This window comes from Elephas maximus, chromosome 10, assembly GCF_024166365.1.
Source record: "Elephas maximus indicus isolate mEleMax1 chromosome 10, mEleMax1 primary haplotype, whole genome shotgun sequence".
NCBI lineage: Eukaryota > Metazoa > Chordata > Mammalia > Proboscidea > Elephantidae > Elephas > Elephas maximus.
The window spans coordinates 118,365,735-118,383,325 of record NC_064828.1 but is presented as its reverse complement, the minus strand read 5'-3'; the positions used below and the strand labels follow the sequence as shown (position 1 = coordinate 118,383,325).

The 17,591-nt window shown below is 64.4% G+C and overlaps 1 protein-coding gene across 1 annotated transcript in view; it reads right to left on the bottom strand.

The window, feature by feature from the left end:
- Window positions 1–2,794: 2,794 nt before the first annotated feature.
- The window catches only part of ASPG (asparaginase), a 32,418-nt gene continuing 17,621 nt past the window's right edge, over window positions 2,795–17,591 (bottom strand). Inside the window, exons 7-19 of the mRNA XM_049897555.1 lie at window positions 17,024–17,136; window positions 15,223–15,405; window positions 14,608–14,721; window positions 14,102–14,221; window positions 12,573–12,668; window positions 12,300–12,463; window positions 9,077–9,163; window positions 7,951–8,050; window positions 7,451–7,589; window positions 5,516–5,602; window positions 4,523–4,648; window positions 3,450–3,522; window positions 2,795–3,158 (exon numbers count right to left, since the gene is read on the bottom strand). Coding sequence (XP_049753512.1) covers window positions 2,795–3,158; window positions 3,450–3,522; window positions 4,523–4,648; window positions 5,516–5,602; window positions 7,451–7,589; window positions 7,951–8,050; window positions 9,077–9,163; window positions 12,300–12,463; window positions 12,573–12,668; window positions 14,102–14,221; window positions 14,608–14,721; window positions 15,223–15,405; window positions 17,024–17,136 — 1,766 coding nt within the window. The remainder of the gene's footprint in view (window positions 3,159–3,449; window positions 3,523–4,522; window positions 4,649–5,515; window positions 5,603–7,450; window positions 7,590–7,950; window positions 8,051–9,076; window positions 9,164–12,299; window positions 12,464–12,572; window positions 12,669–14,101; window positions 14,222–14,607; window positions 14,722–15,222; window positions 15,406–17,023; window positions 17,137–17,591) is intronic.

The following is a 17,591-nucleotide window of genomic DNA, read 5'->3' as shown; positions in this document are numbered from 1 at the left end:
TGGCTTGGCCATGGTAAACAACCAAGGGGGTTCCCAGGACACAAGCTCTCAGTACTAAAGCCAGAAAGTTCCGAGCGAATGAGGAGATTTGGTCAGCCTCATCCAGACGTCCCGCCATGCTGAGGGGTGCGGCCCTCCACCTGCACCAGGAGAGGAAGAGAAAGCCAAGGGCCAGCAGCTCCTTCTAAAGGCAGGCCCTAAGCCATGGCCCGCTATCTGCTCACGTCCCACGCACCAAGCAGACTGGGGAATGTCGACCCTAACGAGGGGCCACTGCCCAGCTGACACTGGGGGCTTCCATTACTAAAGAGAAGCAGAGACAATGGGTACCGAGGGTCCTCGGCACCCTCAACCCCATTTGGAAGGAAGGAGAGAGGATAGGTTGGGGTGGAGGGTTGCGGGGGTGTCAGTAAGGCCAGGGACCCACACCATTGCCACCTGGGCCTTCCACTCACCCTCCACGCCCAACTGGAACATGGGTTCTCAAGGCACCCCAGACCTGCCCACCGTGTTACACCAGGGCCCCACGCCCAACTCAGTGCTCTGGGCCCCTTCATGGCCTAAATCCCAGGGGAGCCCTGGGCAGGCACGCCACTTCCACAAAAGAGGAAGACATGGGGAACGTGCTCCAGCTCACTTGCTGGAATTTGAACCCAGGACTCTCAGTCTCCCTTTAACCCTCCGAGTTTGCCCCTCCTGTGGTCAGGATCAGAGGTCAGCCCTCAGCCTCCAGTCGGGTGTGGGTGGGGACAAGCCCTCCCCTCCCCCTCCCCCCTCCTGGGGCCCCTCAAGGCAGCAGCAGCCCAAACCAGAGCCAGGTGTCAGCCCAGGGCCTGCTCAGGGAGGTAGGGGAGAGACTGCTGGGCTCCTTGTCCCCTGGTGGGGAGAGAGAGCTGGCAGCAGGGGCCGGGGCTTCCAGGGAGACCGAAGGGCCAGACACAGGGCTGAGGCTGGGAGCCAGGCCCTGGGAGAGGACCCGGCCGGTCCCCACTCACCACCCCCCTGCTCCTCCAGGCTTAGAAGGAAAGGGTGGTTTGTTTCTGAGGGCAAGACCAGGCTGAGGTCTGGCAGAGGGAGGACAGCAGCAGCAGGGATCCAGCAGGCTTTGGTACAAGTTTATTTATTCTCAACCTACAATGCATATGTTCACAACCACATAATGAATCAAAGTTACAAAATCGGAAACAAGGACCCCACCTGAGCCCAGCAGGGGGCCATTCTCCCCGAGCTGTGGGGGTGAGCAGGTGACCTAAGGAACAGATGCGGTACAATGGTGGGGGGAGGAGGTACAGCTAAGAACCACCCCCCCAACCCTCTGAGCGCAACCAACCTAGCACAGCTGTGCCTGCCCAAGGCCAGAAAGGGGCCCATGTGGAGTTTTCCAGACAAGGGAAGGTGCTGGCAGGAGGGTGGCCACTCCTGTAACAGCCTGGGCTCCTAACCCAACCCCCCACAGTTGCCTTACCCTCAGCCCTGTGCAGGTGGGGCTCAGAGCCAGGAGGTGACCGGTGCAGGCCACCCCACCAGCAGTGCCCCAGCGGGCCTCAACCCCAGGCCTCTCTGACCCCACTCAGGCTGCTCCAGCAGCCCCTCTAAACACTGGCCCTGAGGGTCCCCTTGCTGCAGAGGGGAGGTCAGGCCAGCAGGCAGGCAGGTTCCAGCAGGTCAGCCTTGCCCCCAGGCTGCTGGAAGCAGAGGCCACCTGGCCCTGGCTGGAGGGTAGACATGGAACTGACCCTTCGCTGGGTCCGACAGGGGCCAGGAGTTTCACATAGAGGCTCCCAGCTGCTGCACAGAAGACCTGTTGGTCAGTTCCTCCAGCACAGACTGACAAGCGCCCCTGCTAAGAGTAGCTCCCTCAGACCTTCGGCAGCTCTCTCCCCACCCTGAGCGTGGCCTCCAAACGCCCTCCCCACCCATCCTGTCAAGGGGTCACTCATTCAGTCAGCACCCACTCGCGGACTGCTGGCCCTGCTGAGGCACGGGCTCCTCCAGGCCCTTCCAGCTCAGCCGCGGTGGGAGCGGAGCCTGGGTAAGGAGGGCGCCGCGCTCCCTAGTCACCGGCACCCAGGAAGAATAGGCCAGGGGCGCTCCCAGCCCGCGGTGCCTACCGCCAGTCTCGCCCAGGGGTTCCCGAGGAGTTTGGAGAAGGGTGGAGCCCTTGGGCGCGGGAGGGTGGTGGTGGCATCTCAGGGATCTCAAGGCGCCCGGCAGCGTGGGCAGCCCGGCGCGCCCCCACCCCGGCCGTCCTGGCGCAGCCCCGCCCGGCCACCTCCCACCGCGGTGGGTCCTCAGGCTGAGGCTCCGGCCCAGGTCCCCGGGGGCTGCCTGATGCAGACCCGCCGGGGTCGGGGTGGCGCGGGCGGGCCAGTGGGTTCCTCCTGGCTGTTCCCGGCGCGCCCAGACCCTCGACCCCGGTCGCGCAGGGGACGCCGCGCGGTCCTCGGCACTGTCGCTGTGTCGTCGCCGCCGCCACGCCCGCCGGGTCTAGTGGTCCTAAACATTTCACAATTGTGCTACAGAACTGTTGAACTGTTAAGAACCACTGGACCCAGCGCGCGAGTCCGGACACCCTCGCCGCCGGCTGTGAAGAGAAGCCAGCAGCCCAAGGTCGGGCCGCCCGAGGTCAGGACGCCCGAGGTCAGGACGCCCGGGTGGGGACCGGCCTGCGCCCCTCGCAGCTGGCGCCGCACCTCGCGCCCGGCTGTCCCCCTCGGCGCCTCCACCCCGACCCGAGCCGGTGCAGGGAGCTCTGGCCGGGTCCCGGTGAGCTGAGCCCGGCGCGTCCCGGCGGCTACGTTCGTCGGCGGTACCTTTTATGCCGCGCGCCCCTCCCCGCCGCCGGAATGCGCCCGTCGCGCCGGCCCGACCGGTTGGGCTGGGCAGACAGCTCCGGGGCGCGCGGCCGTACGCGGCCAGGGACCTGCTCGGCGCCCGCGCGGGGGCGGCCTGACTCACCGCCGGTCCCGCCCTCCCCGCGCCCATCGGGCCACCTGTGGGCGCACCTGGCCTCCCGTCCGCGCGGCTCCAGGCCCGGGCCCGCTGGGGGGCTGTCACAGTGGCCGAGAGGGCGCCCAGGGTGGCTGGCCGGCGAGACCCGAGGCAGACAGTAGGGCCGGGCTCCCTCGGGGGCCGACACGCCCAGGCAGTTCCTCTCACTTCAAAGGGAACTTCGGAGCGCGCGGGGAGGGTACAAAGAGAAAGTGAAACCAGAGGGAGGGAGGGAACCCGCTGGGCTGGTTTCTGGTTCCCAGGCCCGGTGTAAGGGGCAGCCCCGAACCCCAGCCCGAGTCCACCTGCCCCACCTCCGCAGAGCCGGGCCATTTGCCCCTTAACCCCATCCCGCGGGGTTCCTTGCCCACCCGGCCCCCTCTCCGTCCTCCCAGCGCAGGACCCCGCGCCCTGCCCCCCAACACCCAGGCACACGCGCACACACCCAGAGCAGTCACACTTGCGCCGGCCCAGCGTCGGAGCGCCCGGCCCGCTGAGTCACCCGGAGGTGTTGGGGCCTGACAGGCGGAGCTGGGGCGGGGGGCGGGGGGGGGGTGTTTTTACAGCCAGAGACGGCTCCTGGGGAGGGTGCAGACTTTAGGAAAGTCTTGGGGGAGGAGTTCCTAAACCTCGCCCCACCCCCAGTCAGGAGGCACCGAGGAAGCTGGAGGGTAGTCATAATTCATTCAATGCTCTCTTGTAGACCACACCCCCGACCTGGCTGGCCAGCGGGGGACCACAGGTTAGTCCCAGGCCAGGATGGTGTCACCAAATGTTTTCACGTGTGCTGCATCTTTTAATGATTACAACCACCCAGGGAGTGAACAGCAATGGTTTTACTCCATTTTGCAGTTGGTGATACAGGCTCAGAGAGGGGCAGTGACTTCCCCAGGGTTAAACAGGGCTCCATGACAGAGGGGCAGCTCTGTGCCTGTGTCTCCATGGCGTACCTGGAGGTCTAAGTGTGTCTGGATGGGATGGGAGGGTGCTGGGGCAGGGGACATTGACCCTGTGGGTGGATGCACGGCCAAGAAGAGACATGACACAAAATGGAATTTCTCCTCAGATGCCACCACCACCCAGAAGGAGCGAGGAAAGGGCCCCAGTCCCCACCCACCTCCAGTCCCCTATTCTAAGCCTCGGTACAGCCCAGGCCAGGGCAGACCCTCTCCAGCCACAGAGGGGACAGACGGCAGGTGACCACTAAAAGCCTCCGTGGTTCCCTCTTGCAGAAGGAAGTATTGAGGTGTGACCAGAAGGGACACTTCCTCGCAGGAAAGAGAAATCCGGTTTCCCGGAGCTGGGGGTGGGGGCAGCCCTGGAGGGGCCCCGACTGCTGAGGAGGCTGATTTCCTGATAGAAGCTCTGGGAAAACATAGTGGCAGCAAGGACAGGGCGATGTTCCACAGATAGCTGCACCGCGGCTGCCGGGAGCCAAGGCCTCACCCACAGTGAAATGACCAGGTTGTGACAGTGCTGCGCGGGCAGCGAGGCTGGTCCCTGAGACCCCTCAGGTCAAGGCTCCTCCCACGTTCATCCGGCATCGCTGTGCCATCCCACACCATCCTCACGCCACAACTGTGGTGGGCACGGCCTTCGCGGTGGCTGGGAAGCTGGCTGGGCCAGTGGTTCTGGGCCAGCTCTGCACCTCCAGCAGCTGTGTGATGGGAGAGATGACTCAAAAGTGTCCTCCTCTTGGGGCCGAAAGGAGCTACACATGGTACAACTGGGTACTTCAGGAGTGCCATCTGTCCTGGGTCACTCCCACATCACGGCTAAGGACGCAGAAGCCTAGCGACGGATGTCACATCCTCAGCACAGCCCTGCATGAGGGGACAAGGACTGTGGGTGCATCCACCTGCTGCTTTATGGAGGAGCTGGCCTCCCGTGGCCAAGTGTGGCCATAGCCCAATGGCTTTGGCCGTCATGTTGACACAAAATGGCCCTGGAAGAAGTTTCCTGGCATGTGCCTCCTACTTCTCACGGCTATATGGGACACCTGGCCCAATCCAGGAGCCACCAGGTCAGGGCTCTGTGTCCCACAAGTTCATGGAAAGGCTCAAGATTGGGGTCCAGCCTCCAGCCCTTGTGGGGAGTGCCCCACGTCTGCTCAGCTAGTGGGAGCCTTCCCGTGCCACCCCGTCTGTCAGTGACCCACTTGGGGACAAGCCAGCTTAGCAAGTGCTCTTGATGTGACACCTGGGTATAGTGGGCGTTTCCATACTGGCAGGCTGGCACCAGCCCTAGGACAAGGCTGCTGTGTGGGTAACACGAGCCCCTGGAGCCTTCATAGCCCATGGCTCTGTGTGCAGGGCCAGAAGAGCACTGAGTGGGGGGCCCCGAGGGTGTGGGGGCTGCTCAGCCAGGCCACCCCTATGACGCCGTCCTCTCCCGAGGAATTCTTTCACTGCCTCCTCTGCCTAACCCCTCCCAGGGGGTCCCTGCCCCACCAGGGTTGGCAGTAGCTCCTGGCTCTGTGCCCTGCGCCCCCCTCCGTGTGCCCCTCCGGCACTGAGCCTCCCACCAGGGCGTGGGGCAAAGGCTACCCTAGGCCCGTGGCACTCCGCCTCGGGTGGCATGACCTGGTTGTGCAAGGCTGGCACGCCCGTACCTGGGAGAGGACCTGGCACCCTGCCAGCGGCACAGCCAGCCTGGGAACCGGGCTGAGAAAGCCGGGGGTGAGGGAGGAACACCCTGGCCCGGCCCACCCTGGGAGAGGCTCGGCCTAGGCGGGGGCCTCCATGAACCTCTAGGGTCGTGCTTTTGCCCAGTGTTGACAGGGGACAGGCCTCAGACTGAGTCCCCAGTCCTGGCCCAGACTGGCAGATGGACAGGTGGACACAGATAAATGCTCAGGTGGGCAGTTGGAAAGGTGCCACCAGGGCGGGCAGCCAAGGGGCGGCACCCAGCAAAGAAGGACTCAGGGATGAGTGTGCGGGAGGGTGGGTGATGGGGGCCCTGGGCCAGCCCAAGCCGGGCTCAGGGTGAGGCTGAACTAGCTGAAGTTGTGATTCTGAACTTTCAGTATTTGGATGCAGGACTGGCCTAGGGTCCAAACATTGACTTCAGTCCAGCTGGGCCACTAACGAGGCGTGCAGCTGCTCACCCCCCTCCCCACCCCCACCCGCACCCCGGCTGGGTCAGGCCTGCCCATCAGCACACTGCCCTCAGCGGGCCCAGGCCCCACCCACCCGCCCTGGCTGGCGCAATGGGGCAGGCCCGGTCCCCTCTTCCTGCCTCCTCTAGGAGCTGGCCTGGGTAGGGCTGGCTCTCAGCCAGGGGCTCTAGACACACGCCTCCCCCACCAAGAAACCATACCAAGGTCCCCCCGCCCAGCCCCCAAATAAGGTGTGAAGCCCTGCTGTGAGGCTGACTCTGGAGCCCTGCCGTGCCCCACCCCTGCCCTACGCTGGGGTCAGAAGGGCAGGAGATACAGTGGTGACCGGGATGCTGGGGGGCCTTGTAAGTGTAGAGACCAGACACACCGTGGGAAGGCCCTGGGCTAACTACAGAGTCGTCCAAGGCAAGTGAGGACAGAGCAGCTTGCTGTCCTCATAGGCAGGGCCGCCTGGGGGTGGGGGGCACTGCCAGCTACAAGAATAGGAAGGATCAGGACATGGGGAGGTGGGTGGGGGGCTACTTGGCCCAGAGTCACCCCACACCCTGAGCCACCCTCTGCCTCCCAGCCCCAGGCTGGCACAGGACTCACACCCACGCCGCTTCCAGTTGGCCAAGTATCTCTCTCACCCCCAAGGTACACCACCCTCTGCCCCAGAGCCTGAGGCTGGCTCCCCACACACCCTCCCACCATGTACACCCATGTCCTAGGCCCAGACAGACCACTGGAGCCAGGCTTTGGGGCTGGGGATAGAGCATGCTGTATCGCCATCTGCCAACAAGGCTCCCAGGCTCACAGAGCAGTCAGCCACAGAGCCATGTGTGCAGTCCATCCACTCAATTCACGGCAGGAAGGAAAAGCTTACACTGCAGCAGGAGGGCTGCAGGGTAGACAGCAGGCAGCACTTCCTGAGAACATGAGATGTGTGAGGCTGTGAAGGCCCACAGACAAGTCTGCATCCTGTAAGTGGGGAGGGCCAGATAGCAGGGTGGGGGTGTCAGCTGGGGCCAAGCCCAGCCCAGCCTTTCAGACACGTTCCTAGGGTGGGGAGGTAGCCCTGAGGGGAGAGGGAGGCTTGAGGAGGCATCCAGGGTCCCTTCCAGGCTCCACAGTGGCTAGCGTCCTCCAACACTCTGTTCTGATTGTCACGGTGTGGCCTGATGGAACAGATGTCGGAGGTCTGAGGGGCCCTTCCTTCGGGAAGCTCTCCCTAACTGCTCCATTCCCTGCAGTGTGTGCGCTGCCCGAGAGGCCCACAGGAGGTGCTCAGCAGACCAGTCCCCTGGGAACAGATTGCCCATCTTCGTCCCCAGACCAGGCCTTGGAACATACTCCCCACACCTGGGACCTGGGCATCTACCACAGGGGTGCCGCCAGCCCCGCCAGGGTGGGAGCTTACTGGCCCTGGGGCTGTGGCACCAGCCCTGCCCCTTAGCTGCTGCAGAAGGGTTACCACTTCTAGGTTTCCGGCAGATTCCGCCTGTGGGAGAGGAGGACTGCCTCAGGGACACTGGCCTGCAACCTGGACCCTGACCCCTGCATGGTTCCGCCCACCAGGACACTCCTCTGGGACCCTTTGGCCATACCCAGGGCACCCTGGTCCTCTCTGTGGCTATTTGTACTTCCAGCGTTTCCTCCACTCTCCTGTCCCCAGGCACAGGGAGGGGCCCAGGATGGGAGGGAAACAGTCCCCACCCGCTCCAGCACTTAAGAGTGTCCACCAGGACAGCAGGGACTGCCCACATGTCAGAATTGCCCTTGCAGGGGGCAGAGGAGTGGGAGCGAGTGGCCAGTCAGGGGTCCTTCCTAGAGTAGATGGCAGGTGGAGCCGGGGCACTCACAACTTGCAGAGGACTCCGTCCGTCATAGCCCGGCTGCCCCAAGTCTGCCCCCGCCTGCCACCATGCCTGCAGTCCTTCGCCATCCGCCCGGGAGGCCAGCCTAGAGGAGGCAGGAACTGTCAGGGCCTGTGGGTCTGGGCCATCATCCCCCTGCTCCTGCCTCTGACCCTCCACACACAAACACACACACACAAAGCCGGGCCACAAACAGCTGACCCAGCAACACCCAGCCCTGAGGCAGGAGTCACTGGGTCGGCAGGCTACCTGGAGTCTGGTTTCATCTAGTGGGTGTGACAGTGACTCAAGTCAGGGGTGCACACACACTCATACATGCACACACACACGCATGCATGCACACACACACACATGTTCGAGCACACACATGCCCCCACCTGCTGGGAGCCCCCTGCAGGCTTCAGAGTTTACAACCCACAGGGGCAGCACAAGGCTCAAAAAGGGAGACGGGGGCGCATAGGGGCCTGGCCCTCAGCCCCGTAGACTACACAGGATTCCTGGCTGTATAGTGGCCGGGGCCCACCCTGCCCTGGAGAAGAAGGTAGAGGAGGGGTGCGGGGCCCCCCCCGCAAGCCCTCCCCATGCTGCCTCGCCCTTCTCCTACAGGAACCCACTCTGACCCTGGCACAGAGGAAGGGTAGGTAGAGGGCCTCCCCGAAAGCGACTCCCAGAGACTGGGACCCTAGTTGGAGGCACCTGGGTGACCACAGGGTGAATCACACCCTGCCCAGGCCTGCCCCTCCCTCCCATCCCCATGTTCCCCTTAGAGACACCTTCCACCCCCGTCTGTCCCTCCCAAGCCCACCAGGCAGCTCGGGGACAAGCCTACGCCTCCCCCAACACCTAGAACAGTGGTGGTGTCCCTGTGGTGTGACAGTGTGGCCTGGCTGCCTTCATCCAGGCTGTTTTCCCATCTGGGACCCAGTCACCAAGTGGGAGGACCCCACTTCCTGTGGTCTCGGCAGAAACCCTTCCAGGCACTGGCTGAGCTAGGGCAGCCACATGCCTTGGGGGTCTCACTCCTCTAAACTCACACCCCTGCTTACCCGGCCTCCCTACAGACCCGTCCCCCTCCCTCCAGCCTGTCCCCAAGTGCACCGGTGGCCCTCACCTGCACAGCTCCGTCCCTGCGTCCTCCAGTTCCTGAGGGGACAGGCAGGCCCCTGCTGCTCGCAGCAGCCCAATGACACTTTGATGCCTGCCGTGAGAAAGCCACGCTAGCCACCTGCCCCCAGGCCCGGGCCCTGCCCAGATACTCACAGGGCTCTTCAGCCTGCCTGGGACCCCACGGCCTGCCCAGACCGCAGACCAAATGCCCTCTGCCCCAGCCACTTTTCCAAGCCCCTCCCAGACCACTGAGGGTCTGAAGGGTCTTGGCACTGAGGGCCTTACCAGCCCTATTGAGCAGCCAATCTGTCTGCATCTTGAACCCTGCATGGTCTTTCCCAGCCCCTTGTGACAGCCCGATGCACTCCCAGTGGGCACCTGGGGACAGCCCCACCCTGAGCTGGCCAGCCCCACTCAACAGACGCACACCCTCGGACAGCCTGACCAGGCCAGGCCCAGGGCTGGGTCTGGGGAAACTAAGTCGACCAGGTCGGGGCTCTGCCATTGAGGGTGGGTGAGGACGGGACACTGTGCAGAAGAGTGGGGCCAGGGTGGCGAGGCTGCCTGGGCTGGGGTCAGAGATGGGCGGCATCACCTGAGCTGAGCTGGGGCAGGGGCAGGCAAGACCCCCAAGCCACAGAACATGGGGCAGAGGGAGGGTGCTGCCCACCATCACAGCAGCTGCACAACCAGGGTCACTTCTTTGCACAGATCGTACGGTCACCCCACAATTAGGGAGCGTCAGGAGGAGGGTCCCAGACCTTGGGCTCCCCATGGGGAGCCCTTTGTGGTGGGCTGGCTTTTTTGTGCCCACCTGGGCAGGTGGGCCCCTGGCAGACAGCCTCAGGGAGCCTGGCAGGGGAGCGAGTCAGGGAGCCCAGACCGGTCTGGGGGGTGTTGTGACAGCCAGGGCGGGGACGAGGGGCCAGGACAGTGAGCTCATCCACTGCTACCCACCCACGCCCAAGGACGCCAGTCTGGAATCTCAGCCCAGACCACCTGCGGCTGGGTGCCAGGGCCCGGGCCCTCCCACACACGCCCAGCCCCTTACCCTCCCGACCACCCACCTCCAGGCTTGTTCTGAGACCCGGAGGCAAAGTAGCTCCCGTAACACTCACAGGAGCCCAGGAAGACGGTTCTACTTTGACCCCAGTTCACAAAGGGTGACCTGACCTGCTGATGACTCAGGGCTGGGCTGGCGACCCAGGATCACACCTGGGGTTAGGGACCCAGGATCGTAGCCAGAGGTGGGGACCCAGTATCACAGCCAGGGCTGAGGACTCAGGACTCACAGCTGGGGGTGGGGACCCAGGATCACGGCCGGGGCTGGGGACCCTGGGCGCTCTGTGCTGGGGAGCCTGGCACAGACATTCTCCGCCTCTCTCCAGGAGACTCGGAAGCACCCTCCCCCCTGTGAAAAAACTCAGGTCCTGCAGGCCCAATGCCCCCGGGAGGAGGGAAAGACACCCAGGGAAGGGCGGTGGTGCCAGGACCTAGGGGTCAGACAGGCCTGGCTGTTGAACATCCCTACACTGGCCAAGGTGACTTCTGCTCTCAAAAAACAAGAACACAGGAGAGAAAGGAAAACTGTGAATCCAGCAGCCCCAGCCGCTGACAGGCACACACAGGTTCCTGCCTGCACACACTTGCTCACGCAAGTGTTCCCATATGCACATGTTATGCACATGCGTATTCTCACATGCATGTGCACACACACATGCTCACATATGTCCCTGCATGCACTCACATGCTCATGTGTTCCCACACCACATACACGCTATGTACACGCATATTCTCATATGCATATGTTCCTGTGTCTGCACAAATGTTTACACTTGTTCCACCACGCACACACACACACTCACACATGTGTTCCCTGCGTGCACATACACACAAGCATTCTCATGCACACGTGCACACCTGCATGGATTCAGCGTCTGACACTGTTTTAGCCTTTGGTGGGGGACAATGGGAGCAGAGAGACACCACGGGGCCTTGAGGTGTGCCCGCCCCCCCGCCAGGCCACAGCCAGGCAGCTCTGGCCTTGGAGCGCTGTGAGCCCCTTGACCTTACCTGCAGCAGCCCTGAGCCTCCCTCCCCTCATCGAGCGTCAGTCAGGCCCTTGGAGAGAAACCAGGAGTGGCCTTCATTGCCCCCTTATGGGCTGAGGCCAGGCCTTGGAGAGAAGGGAGACACCCTGCCCAGCCCACCAGGGGGCGCTGTGGTGTCCTCAGGCTCAGCCCCACCTGGGCTCTGTGACAGGGGTGGTGGTCAGAGCTGGGGCCAGTCCCGTGACCCCAGCAAGGCTGCCTGTCCCTGCGCCCCACGTCCTCAGCCTCTCTGATGGCAACCATCCCCTTCACGAGCGTTTGTCTGGAACCAGAGTCCCTCACACTACCATCGCTGCAGGGGCAGCACCCCCACCCTCCCATGTGCATTAAAAAAGGTATGGAAATCCAGCTCCGGGTGGGAAAGCCCCGACAGAGGCCTCTGGGGACCCTGCCTGGCTTCTGGCCCTAATCCTCCTTCTGAAGGACACCAGATCTCAGGAGGCCCCACACCTGTGCCCCACCAGGCCAGCCCAGCGTCTTGGGGCCCTGGCACAAGCTCAGCCTCCACCCAGGTGGGGCACCCCCCCAACACCCACCCACCTGGGCCAGGGTCCTGCCTCTCAAAAGCCAGGGTTTGATGGGTGAGGTCAGCTTGGGGGCCCTTCCTCCGCAATGTCCCAGCCCCACCCGCCACTGTGTGGGCTGCTTTCCTGCCAATCTTGGTGCTGGGCCAGGGGCCCCTTCTTGTGCCCCCACTGCCCCCGCCCAGGGCCCACACACAGGTGCAACGAGAGGACAGGAAACGGCCCCCAGGCCCCTTCTGCTCTGGCCGGAAACATTTTTCTTCTCTAGAAACTCAGTACCAGGTGCCTGCTGGACCTGCCTGGCTTAGTTTGGAGATCACTGCCTCTGAGAAGCCTTCCCTGACTTCCTCCATATGCATTAAGTCTTCTCTGAGCCCTCTCCCCCAACCCCGCATGGTCACTGCTGGTGCTTTGTGCCCAGGGCGGAGGATTCAGGATGCCCTGAGAAGCCTTGGTTCCCCCAGCTCTGCACAGGGAGGCTGTGACCTCGGGCAAACACCAGTCCTCTCTGCCCTGCCTGTGGCTGTCCTCACTGTCCAGCGTGGCTCCATCCCCCTGCCTGGGTCCACACAGTGCCCAGGACTCCAAGTACCTGCCCCTCACAGCTAGCAGCAGTGGGCTGAGGCCGTCCCCGTCACGGGCATTCACATGGACGCCTCTCCGAAGCAGCATGCTGACAGCTCCAGCGTGCCCCACCCGGGCAGCCACGTGCAGCGGGGTCTGACCGTCAAAGTCCGCCGTGCCCAGGTCACTGCCCTGGGTGGACACAGGGCCTGTCACTCCCTCAGGGTGGGGCTGGCTTCCTCTGCCCCTATCCACCTGGGCCTGGCTGAGGCTGGGGTGCCCTGGAGCATGGGCGGCTCACCATTTCCACCAGTGCCTGCAGCGCCTCCAGGTCTCCGGCGTGGGCTGCAGCACATGCCAGGCTGGGCAGCAGGGCGTCCCGCACGGCGTCCAACTCCTGGGGGGCAGGCGACAGTAGGATCCACACCATGCTCTGTACCATGCCCTCGGGTCCTCAACACCCCAGGGAGGAGGGCAGACAGAGGAGGGGTTCACATGAACACCAGCCACCCCAGACAACAGCAGCTGGCAATAGGTCCCTGGGCCGAGTGCCCACCCACCTGCCTTAGTCCCACCCATGAGAATGGGAAGAGCCTGGGCTGTCACATCCAAAAGTCCTGGGTTTGAATCTCACTATCCCACCCAGAGTCCCACCTAGACTCCTCCTTCCTGGCAGCAAAGGAGGCCCCTTTGTGTGATCAAGACCTGCACTGACCCTCTGAGAACCTGTGTCCTTTTCTGTCCCCACCACCATCAAGGAAGTCAGGATAAATGTATAACATGTCACCTGCTGGGGTGTGCAGGAAGAGGTGAACTCTTCCACATGAAAGAAGGTCCCTGTGCCCACCTGCCCGTCCCTGCAGAACTGCCCAGGCCTCCCCAGCACTCAGAAGGGCAGGAGGTTGCCCAGAAGCCCCAAGCCTGAGAGGGCTTCCCGAGGCGCCAGAGCCTGAGGTAAGAGCAGAGGCCCCCCAATGCTCCCCTAATGCCCACTGCCTGGTCACAAAGCTCCGCCAGGCCACTCGCATCCCCACGTCACAGAAGTCAACCTAGTAACAGGCACCCAGCCCAGCCCTTTCATCTGACTGCTGCCTGCCCCACAAGCAGCAGTAAATGCCACTGCAGTCCCCCTCCGCAGGCCTGCCTCTCATTCCTGCCCCAGCCCTGTGCTGCAGGAGAAACCGAGGCACGGACCTCACTGTGTGCCCCAGGCAGCACTGGGAAGCACTCACGTGCCAGGCCTCAGCTGCAAGGGGATGTGTTGTGGGGTATAGGGAGCCTGGCCCCACTGGAACTCCGACTCTAGACCATGAAGAAGGCCTCAGCTCCAGCCTTTCTGGGTCAGGATGCCCCATTTGTGGGCTGGTGGGGGAGGGTCCCCCAGGCCAGGCCACCTCTCCAGGAGCCCTGGTCCCCATGGAGCCCTCATCTCAGAACTGAGGAGATCCCAAACAGGTACATCCAGGGCCCCAGTGTCCCACTTGTCTCTTGCACTCAGCACCTCTCTGAAGCTCCACACCAAGGGCCAGCACAGACGGTGGGGTTGCAGCACCCAGCACGGTATGGGCCCCACAACTGCCCCACTGTGGCCTGGCAGTGCACAGCCCACATCCACTCATGATGAGGCTAGCTTTGTCACCTGTTCCCACTGCACCCTGCTCCACACATCCCTGAGACTCCTCCTCCGGGGACCCTGCATCTTCCCCCAGGACCTAGGATCCAGGCAGGCTGGCTGTGCTGGGCTCATGCCTGGAAGGTCCCGCCGGGCTGCGGGGCGGTACACAGCCCAGACCTACCCAGCAACCTACAGCCCCCCACACCAGGCAGTACCTGGATGTTGCTCAGACTGAGAAACTGAGTCACCCGACGCCCCAGTGGGCTGCCCTGCAGGGAGGGGCGGCGCTCAGTGGCCGGTGCTGTCATCTCCCCCCGAAGGTCCTGGGCCAGCAGCTGGACAAGAGCACACGGGGGCTGTGGTCAACCCACACAGGCCACACAGGGCCAGGCCTCAAGACTGGAACCCCAGAGATGGAGTGCGTCCCTTGGGCTGGTGGGTGGCCTGCCAGGTCCCAGCACAGGGCAGCCAGCCCACCGTTGGTCCCTCCTTGCTCCCAGGCCCCGCCTCCTTCCAACAGGTGAGCAGCCCAAGGGTTATGTCTGGGCCTGCCTGGAAGGGGCCAGGGGGCGGGGGCATCCGGGAGCACTTTGGGGACCCTCAGTCTGTGCCCAGCCCCCTCCCCAGGGCGCCCCCATATCCTACATCCTGGGCTGGCCCCCACGCTCTCCCGAGTCACCCAGGCAGGCCCTCCACCGCTGCCCTCTGCGGGCCGGATCACCTGCTTCCTGTCGTCCAGGCTCAGCCCCGGCCGGCCCAGCACGTAGGCCAACTTGGCCAACGCAGCCTCCGATGTCATGTCGAAGCCTGAGACCAAGCCGGCGTCTGCCAGGGCCTGCGGGGCGGAGGGGCGGACGCTCATTCTCCACCCCACGGGACCCCTCCACCGGCCCACTCATACCCAGCAGGCCGTGGTTCCCTGCCTCCTGCTCGCCTGGACCCCCTCCTCGCCCCCCAGGCTGCCATTTCCTGCCTACCGCTGCCACGGACCCCCTCCGCACCCTGCTCCAGGCCAGGGTTCCCTGCCCGCGGTCCTCCAGAGTCCCCTCCACGCCCCCTCGGGCCAGGGTTCCCCGCCCGCCGTCCTCCAGAACCCCCTCCACGCCCCCTCGGGCCAGGGTTCCCCGCCCGCCGCCCTCCAGAACCCCCTCCACGCCCCCTCGGGCCAGGGTTCCCCGCCCGCCGCCCTCCAGAACCCCCTCCACGCCCCCTCGGGCCAGGGTTCCCCGCCCGCCGCCCTCCAGAACCCCCTCCACGCCCCCTCGGGCCAGGGTTCCCCGCCCGCCGCCCTCCAGAACCCCCTCCACAACCCCTCGGGCCAGGGTTCCCCGCCCACCGCGCCGGAGGCGTAGTCCGAGGTCACAGCGCCCTGGAGGCAGTGGGTGCAGTTGACGATGAGGAGGCCGCGTCCGGCTGCTGCACGAAGTTCCAGCAGGAGCTCCGGCTTGGTGGGCGCGTTCCCGGAGCCAAAGGTCTCCAGGACCACGCCCTTCAGAGGGGGCTGCAGGAAAGCCCGGACCTGCGGTGGGAGGGCGTGGGGGGCTGGAGTCTGGGGGAAGGGCGGGGGCGGGGGGATAGGGAAGGGGAGGGTCCGTGGGATGGGCTGAGGTTCGCAGGGACGGTGGGGGCCGGGGGAGGACAGGGGTCAGGAGGGAGGGCAGGGATCAGGGGGAGGGTGGGGATCAGGGGAGGGCAGGGGTCAAGTAGAGGACTGGGTCATAGGGAAGGGAGGGCAGGGATCGGGGGAGGGCAGGGGTCGGGGGAGGGGGAGGGGAGGGGGAGGGGGAGGGTCCGTGGGGTGGGCTGAGGTTCACAGGGACGGTGGGGGCCGGGGGAGGACAGGGGTCATAGGGGAGGGAGGGCAGGGGTCAGGAGGGAGGGCAGAGGTCAGGGGGAGGTCAGGGAGGGCAGAGGAGAGTAAAGATCCTGGGGAGGCCTTGGCACCTTCTCCGTGTAGGAGAGAGGACTAGCCCTGTGGCGGAGAGGGCTCCCAGCCAGAGCCCTTTGCGGCTGTATCTATGTTTTTGGGTGTGTGGGGCCACAGGGGGCCAGAGCTGTGGGGGCTGCTCCCCCACCATGTTCTCCAAAAGGAACCCCTTGTCTACAAGCTGTAAGGCTTGTACTGCAAGCTGGTGTGGCCATAGATCAGGCCCCATGAAAACGCGTCAGAAGAGGTCGTGGGAACGCTGGAGAGAGAAGCTGAAGCCTCAGGTGGTGCCCCCAGGCACTGAGGACCCCCCCGTTCCGTACCCCAGGCCCCTCCGCCACCCCACCCAGCCTGGCAGCTATGCCTCCCCTGACACAGTGGGCGATGAGCAGGTATTTGGGAAAGGGCTCCAGTGCTGAAAGTGCACAGAAGGCCCGATGGGGGGGCCCCCACGTCCCGCGAGGCCGCAGAGATCCAGCCGGAAGGCAGAAGAGGGGACTTGTAATTGGTACAGGGACGGTTCCCGTGACTGCCCACTGCTGGCTCAGCCCTGCCCTGCGCTGGGTGCTGGGGACACTGCCCAGGCCCCCCAGGGCTGAGCCACCATGTCTGCCCCCCACCCAGTGGGAGCCCAAAAAGGAGGAGGGCACACTTGGGCACAGCAGGGCATCTGCCTGCCCACTGTGTCCCCAACAGAGCCTCTTATCCCTCATCAGGAATTCAGGATTTGAACCCCTTTGCTCCATCAGGTAAGGCCAAAGGTGAGCACAGACGGGATTCCCACGAGCCAAGGGGTCAGCCTCCGCTAGGACGAGGCTCACTGTTGGGGTTTCCTCTTTGTGAGATCCACTCCCGGGTTCGCAATGCAGGCGTTTGTGGGCACGTGTAGAGACCCCCATTCATTATTCCCTCATTGCATGTCCCTAAGACGACTAACTGCCGCGAATAACGGGGATACGCGGGATCTTCACGAACGCGCGCCTTTCCGCTGGGGGACCGAGGTCCATTGTTTTTCTCTGCGCGCCTGGGCTTGATTGGGTCTTGGGGTGATGGGGGCTGTAGCAGGATTGGCACTGGGACAGCAGCCAGAGGGGCCCCATCACCAATGCCCGATTCCAAGACGGGCGTCTGCACTGGCCAGGTGGGCACTGGGGATCCACGGGGGCGTGGGAGCTGCGGAGACGCTCAGAGGGGGCGGAGCGGGGCCTACCAGGGAGGCCGGGATCCCGGGGTACAGGCGCAGCACCCCCACGTCTCGCTCCACGTGGCTGTGCACCACCAGCGGCTCTTTCCCGCGAATCTTCTGCACCAGCTCCCGGTTAACTGAGGTCAGAGAAGGAGGGTGAGGGGCCTGCGGGGGGCCTGCCAGCGACACCCACTCTTGCACCCACCCCCTGCCCTCCCCCAGTCTCCACAGGTCCCAGGCCCAGAGCTCAGTGGAGTCCCCCTCTTGCCCTACCGGCCCTCCATCCCCACCAAGTCCTCAGGATGCTGGTCACTTACACAAGGAGCCAGGCTCACAGTGGACACGAGAGAGAAGGAGGGTGGGTGACAGGTGACGTAGGTGAGGGGGCCCCCCAGAGGGGCGGGGGAGGCAGAATGAGTCTCATGGCCACATAGGAGTGGGGGGCATTCTAGGCAGAAGCAGCAGCTGGTGCAAGGGCTTGGAAGGATCAGAGAGGGGCCCCACTGGGAACTGGAAGCAGTTTGGGGTGCTGGATCCCAATAGGAGAGGGGCAGCCAGAAGAAGTCAGGCAGATGCCCACCAGGCTCCCTCC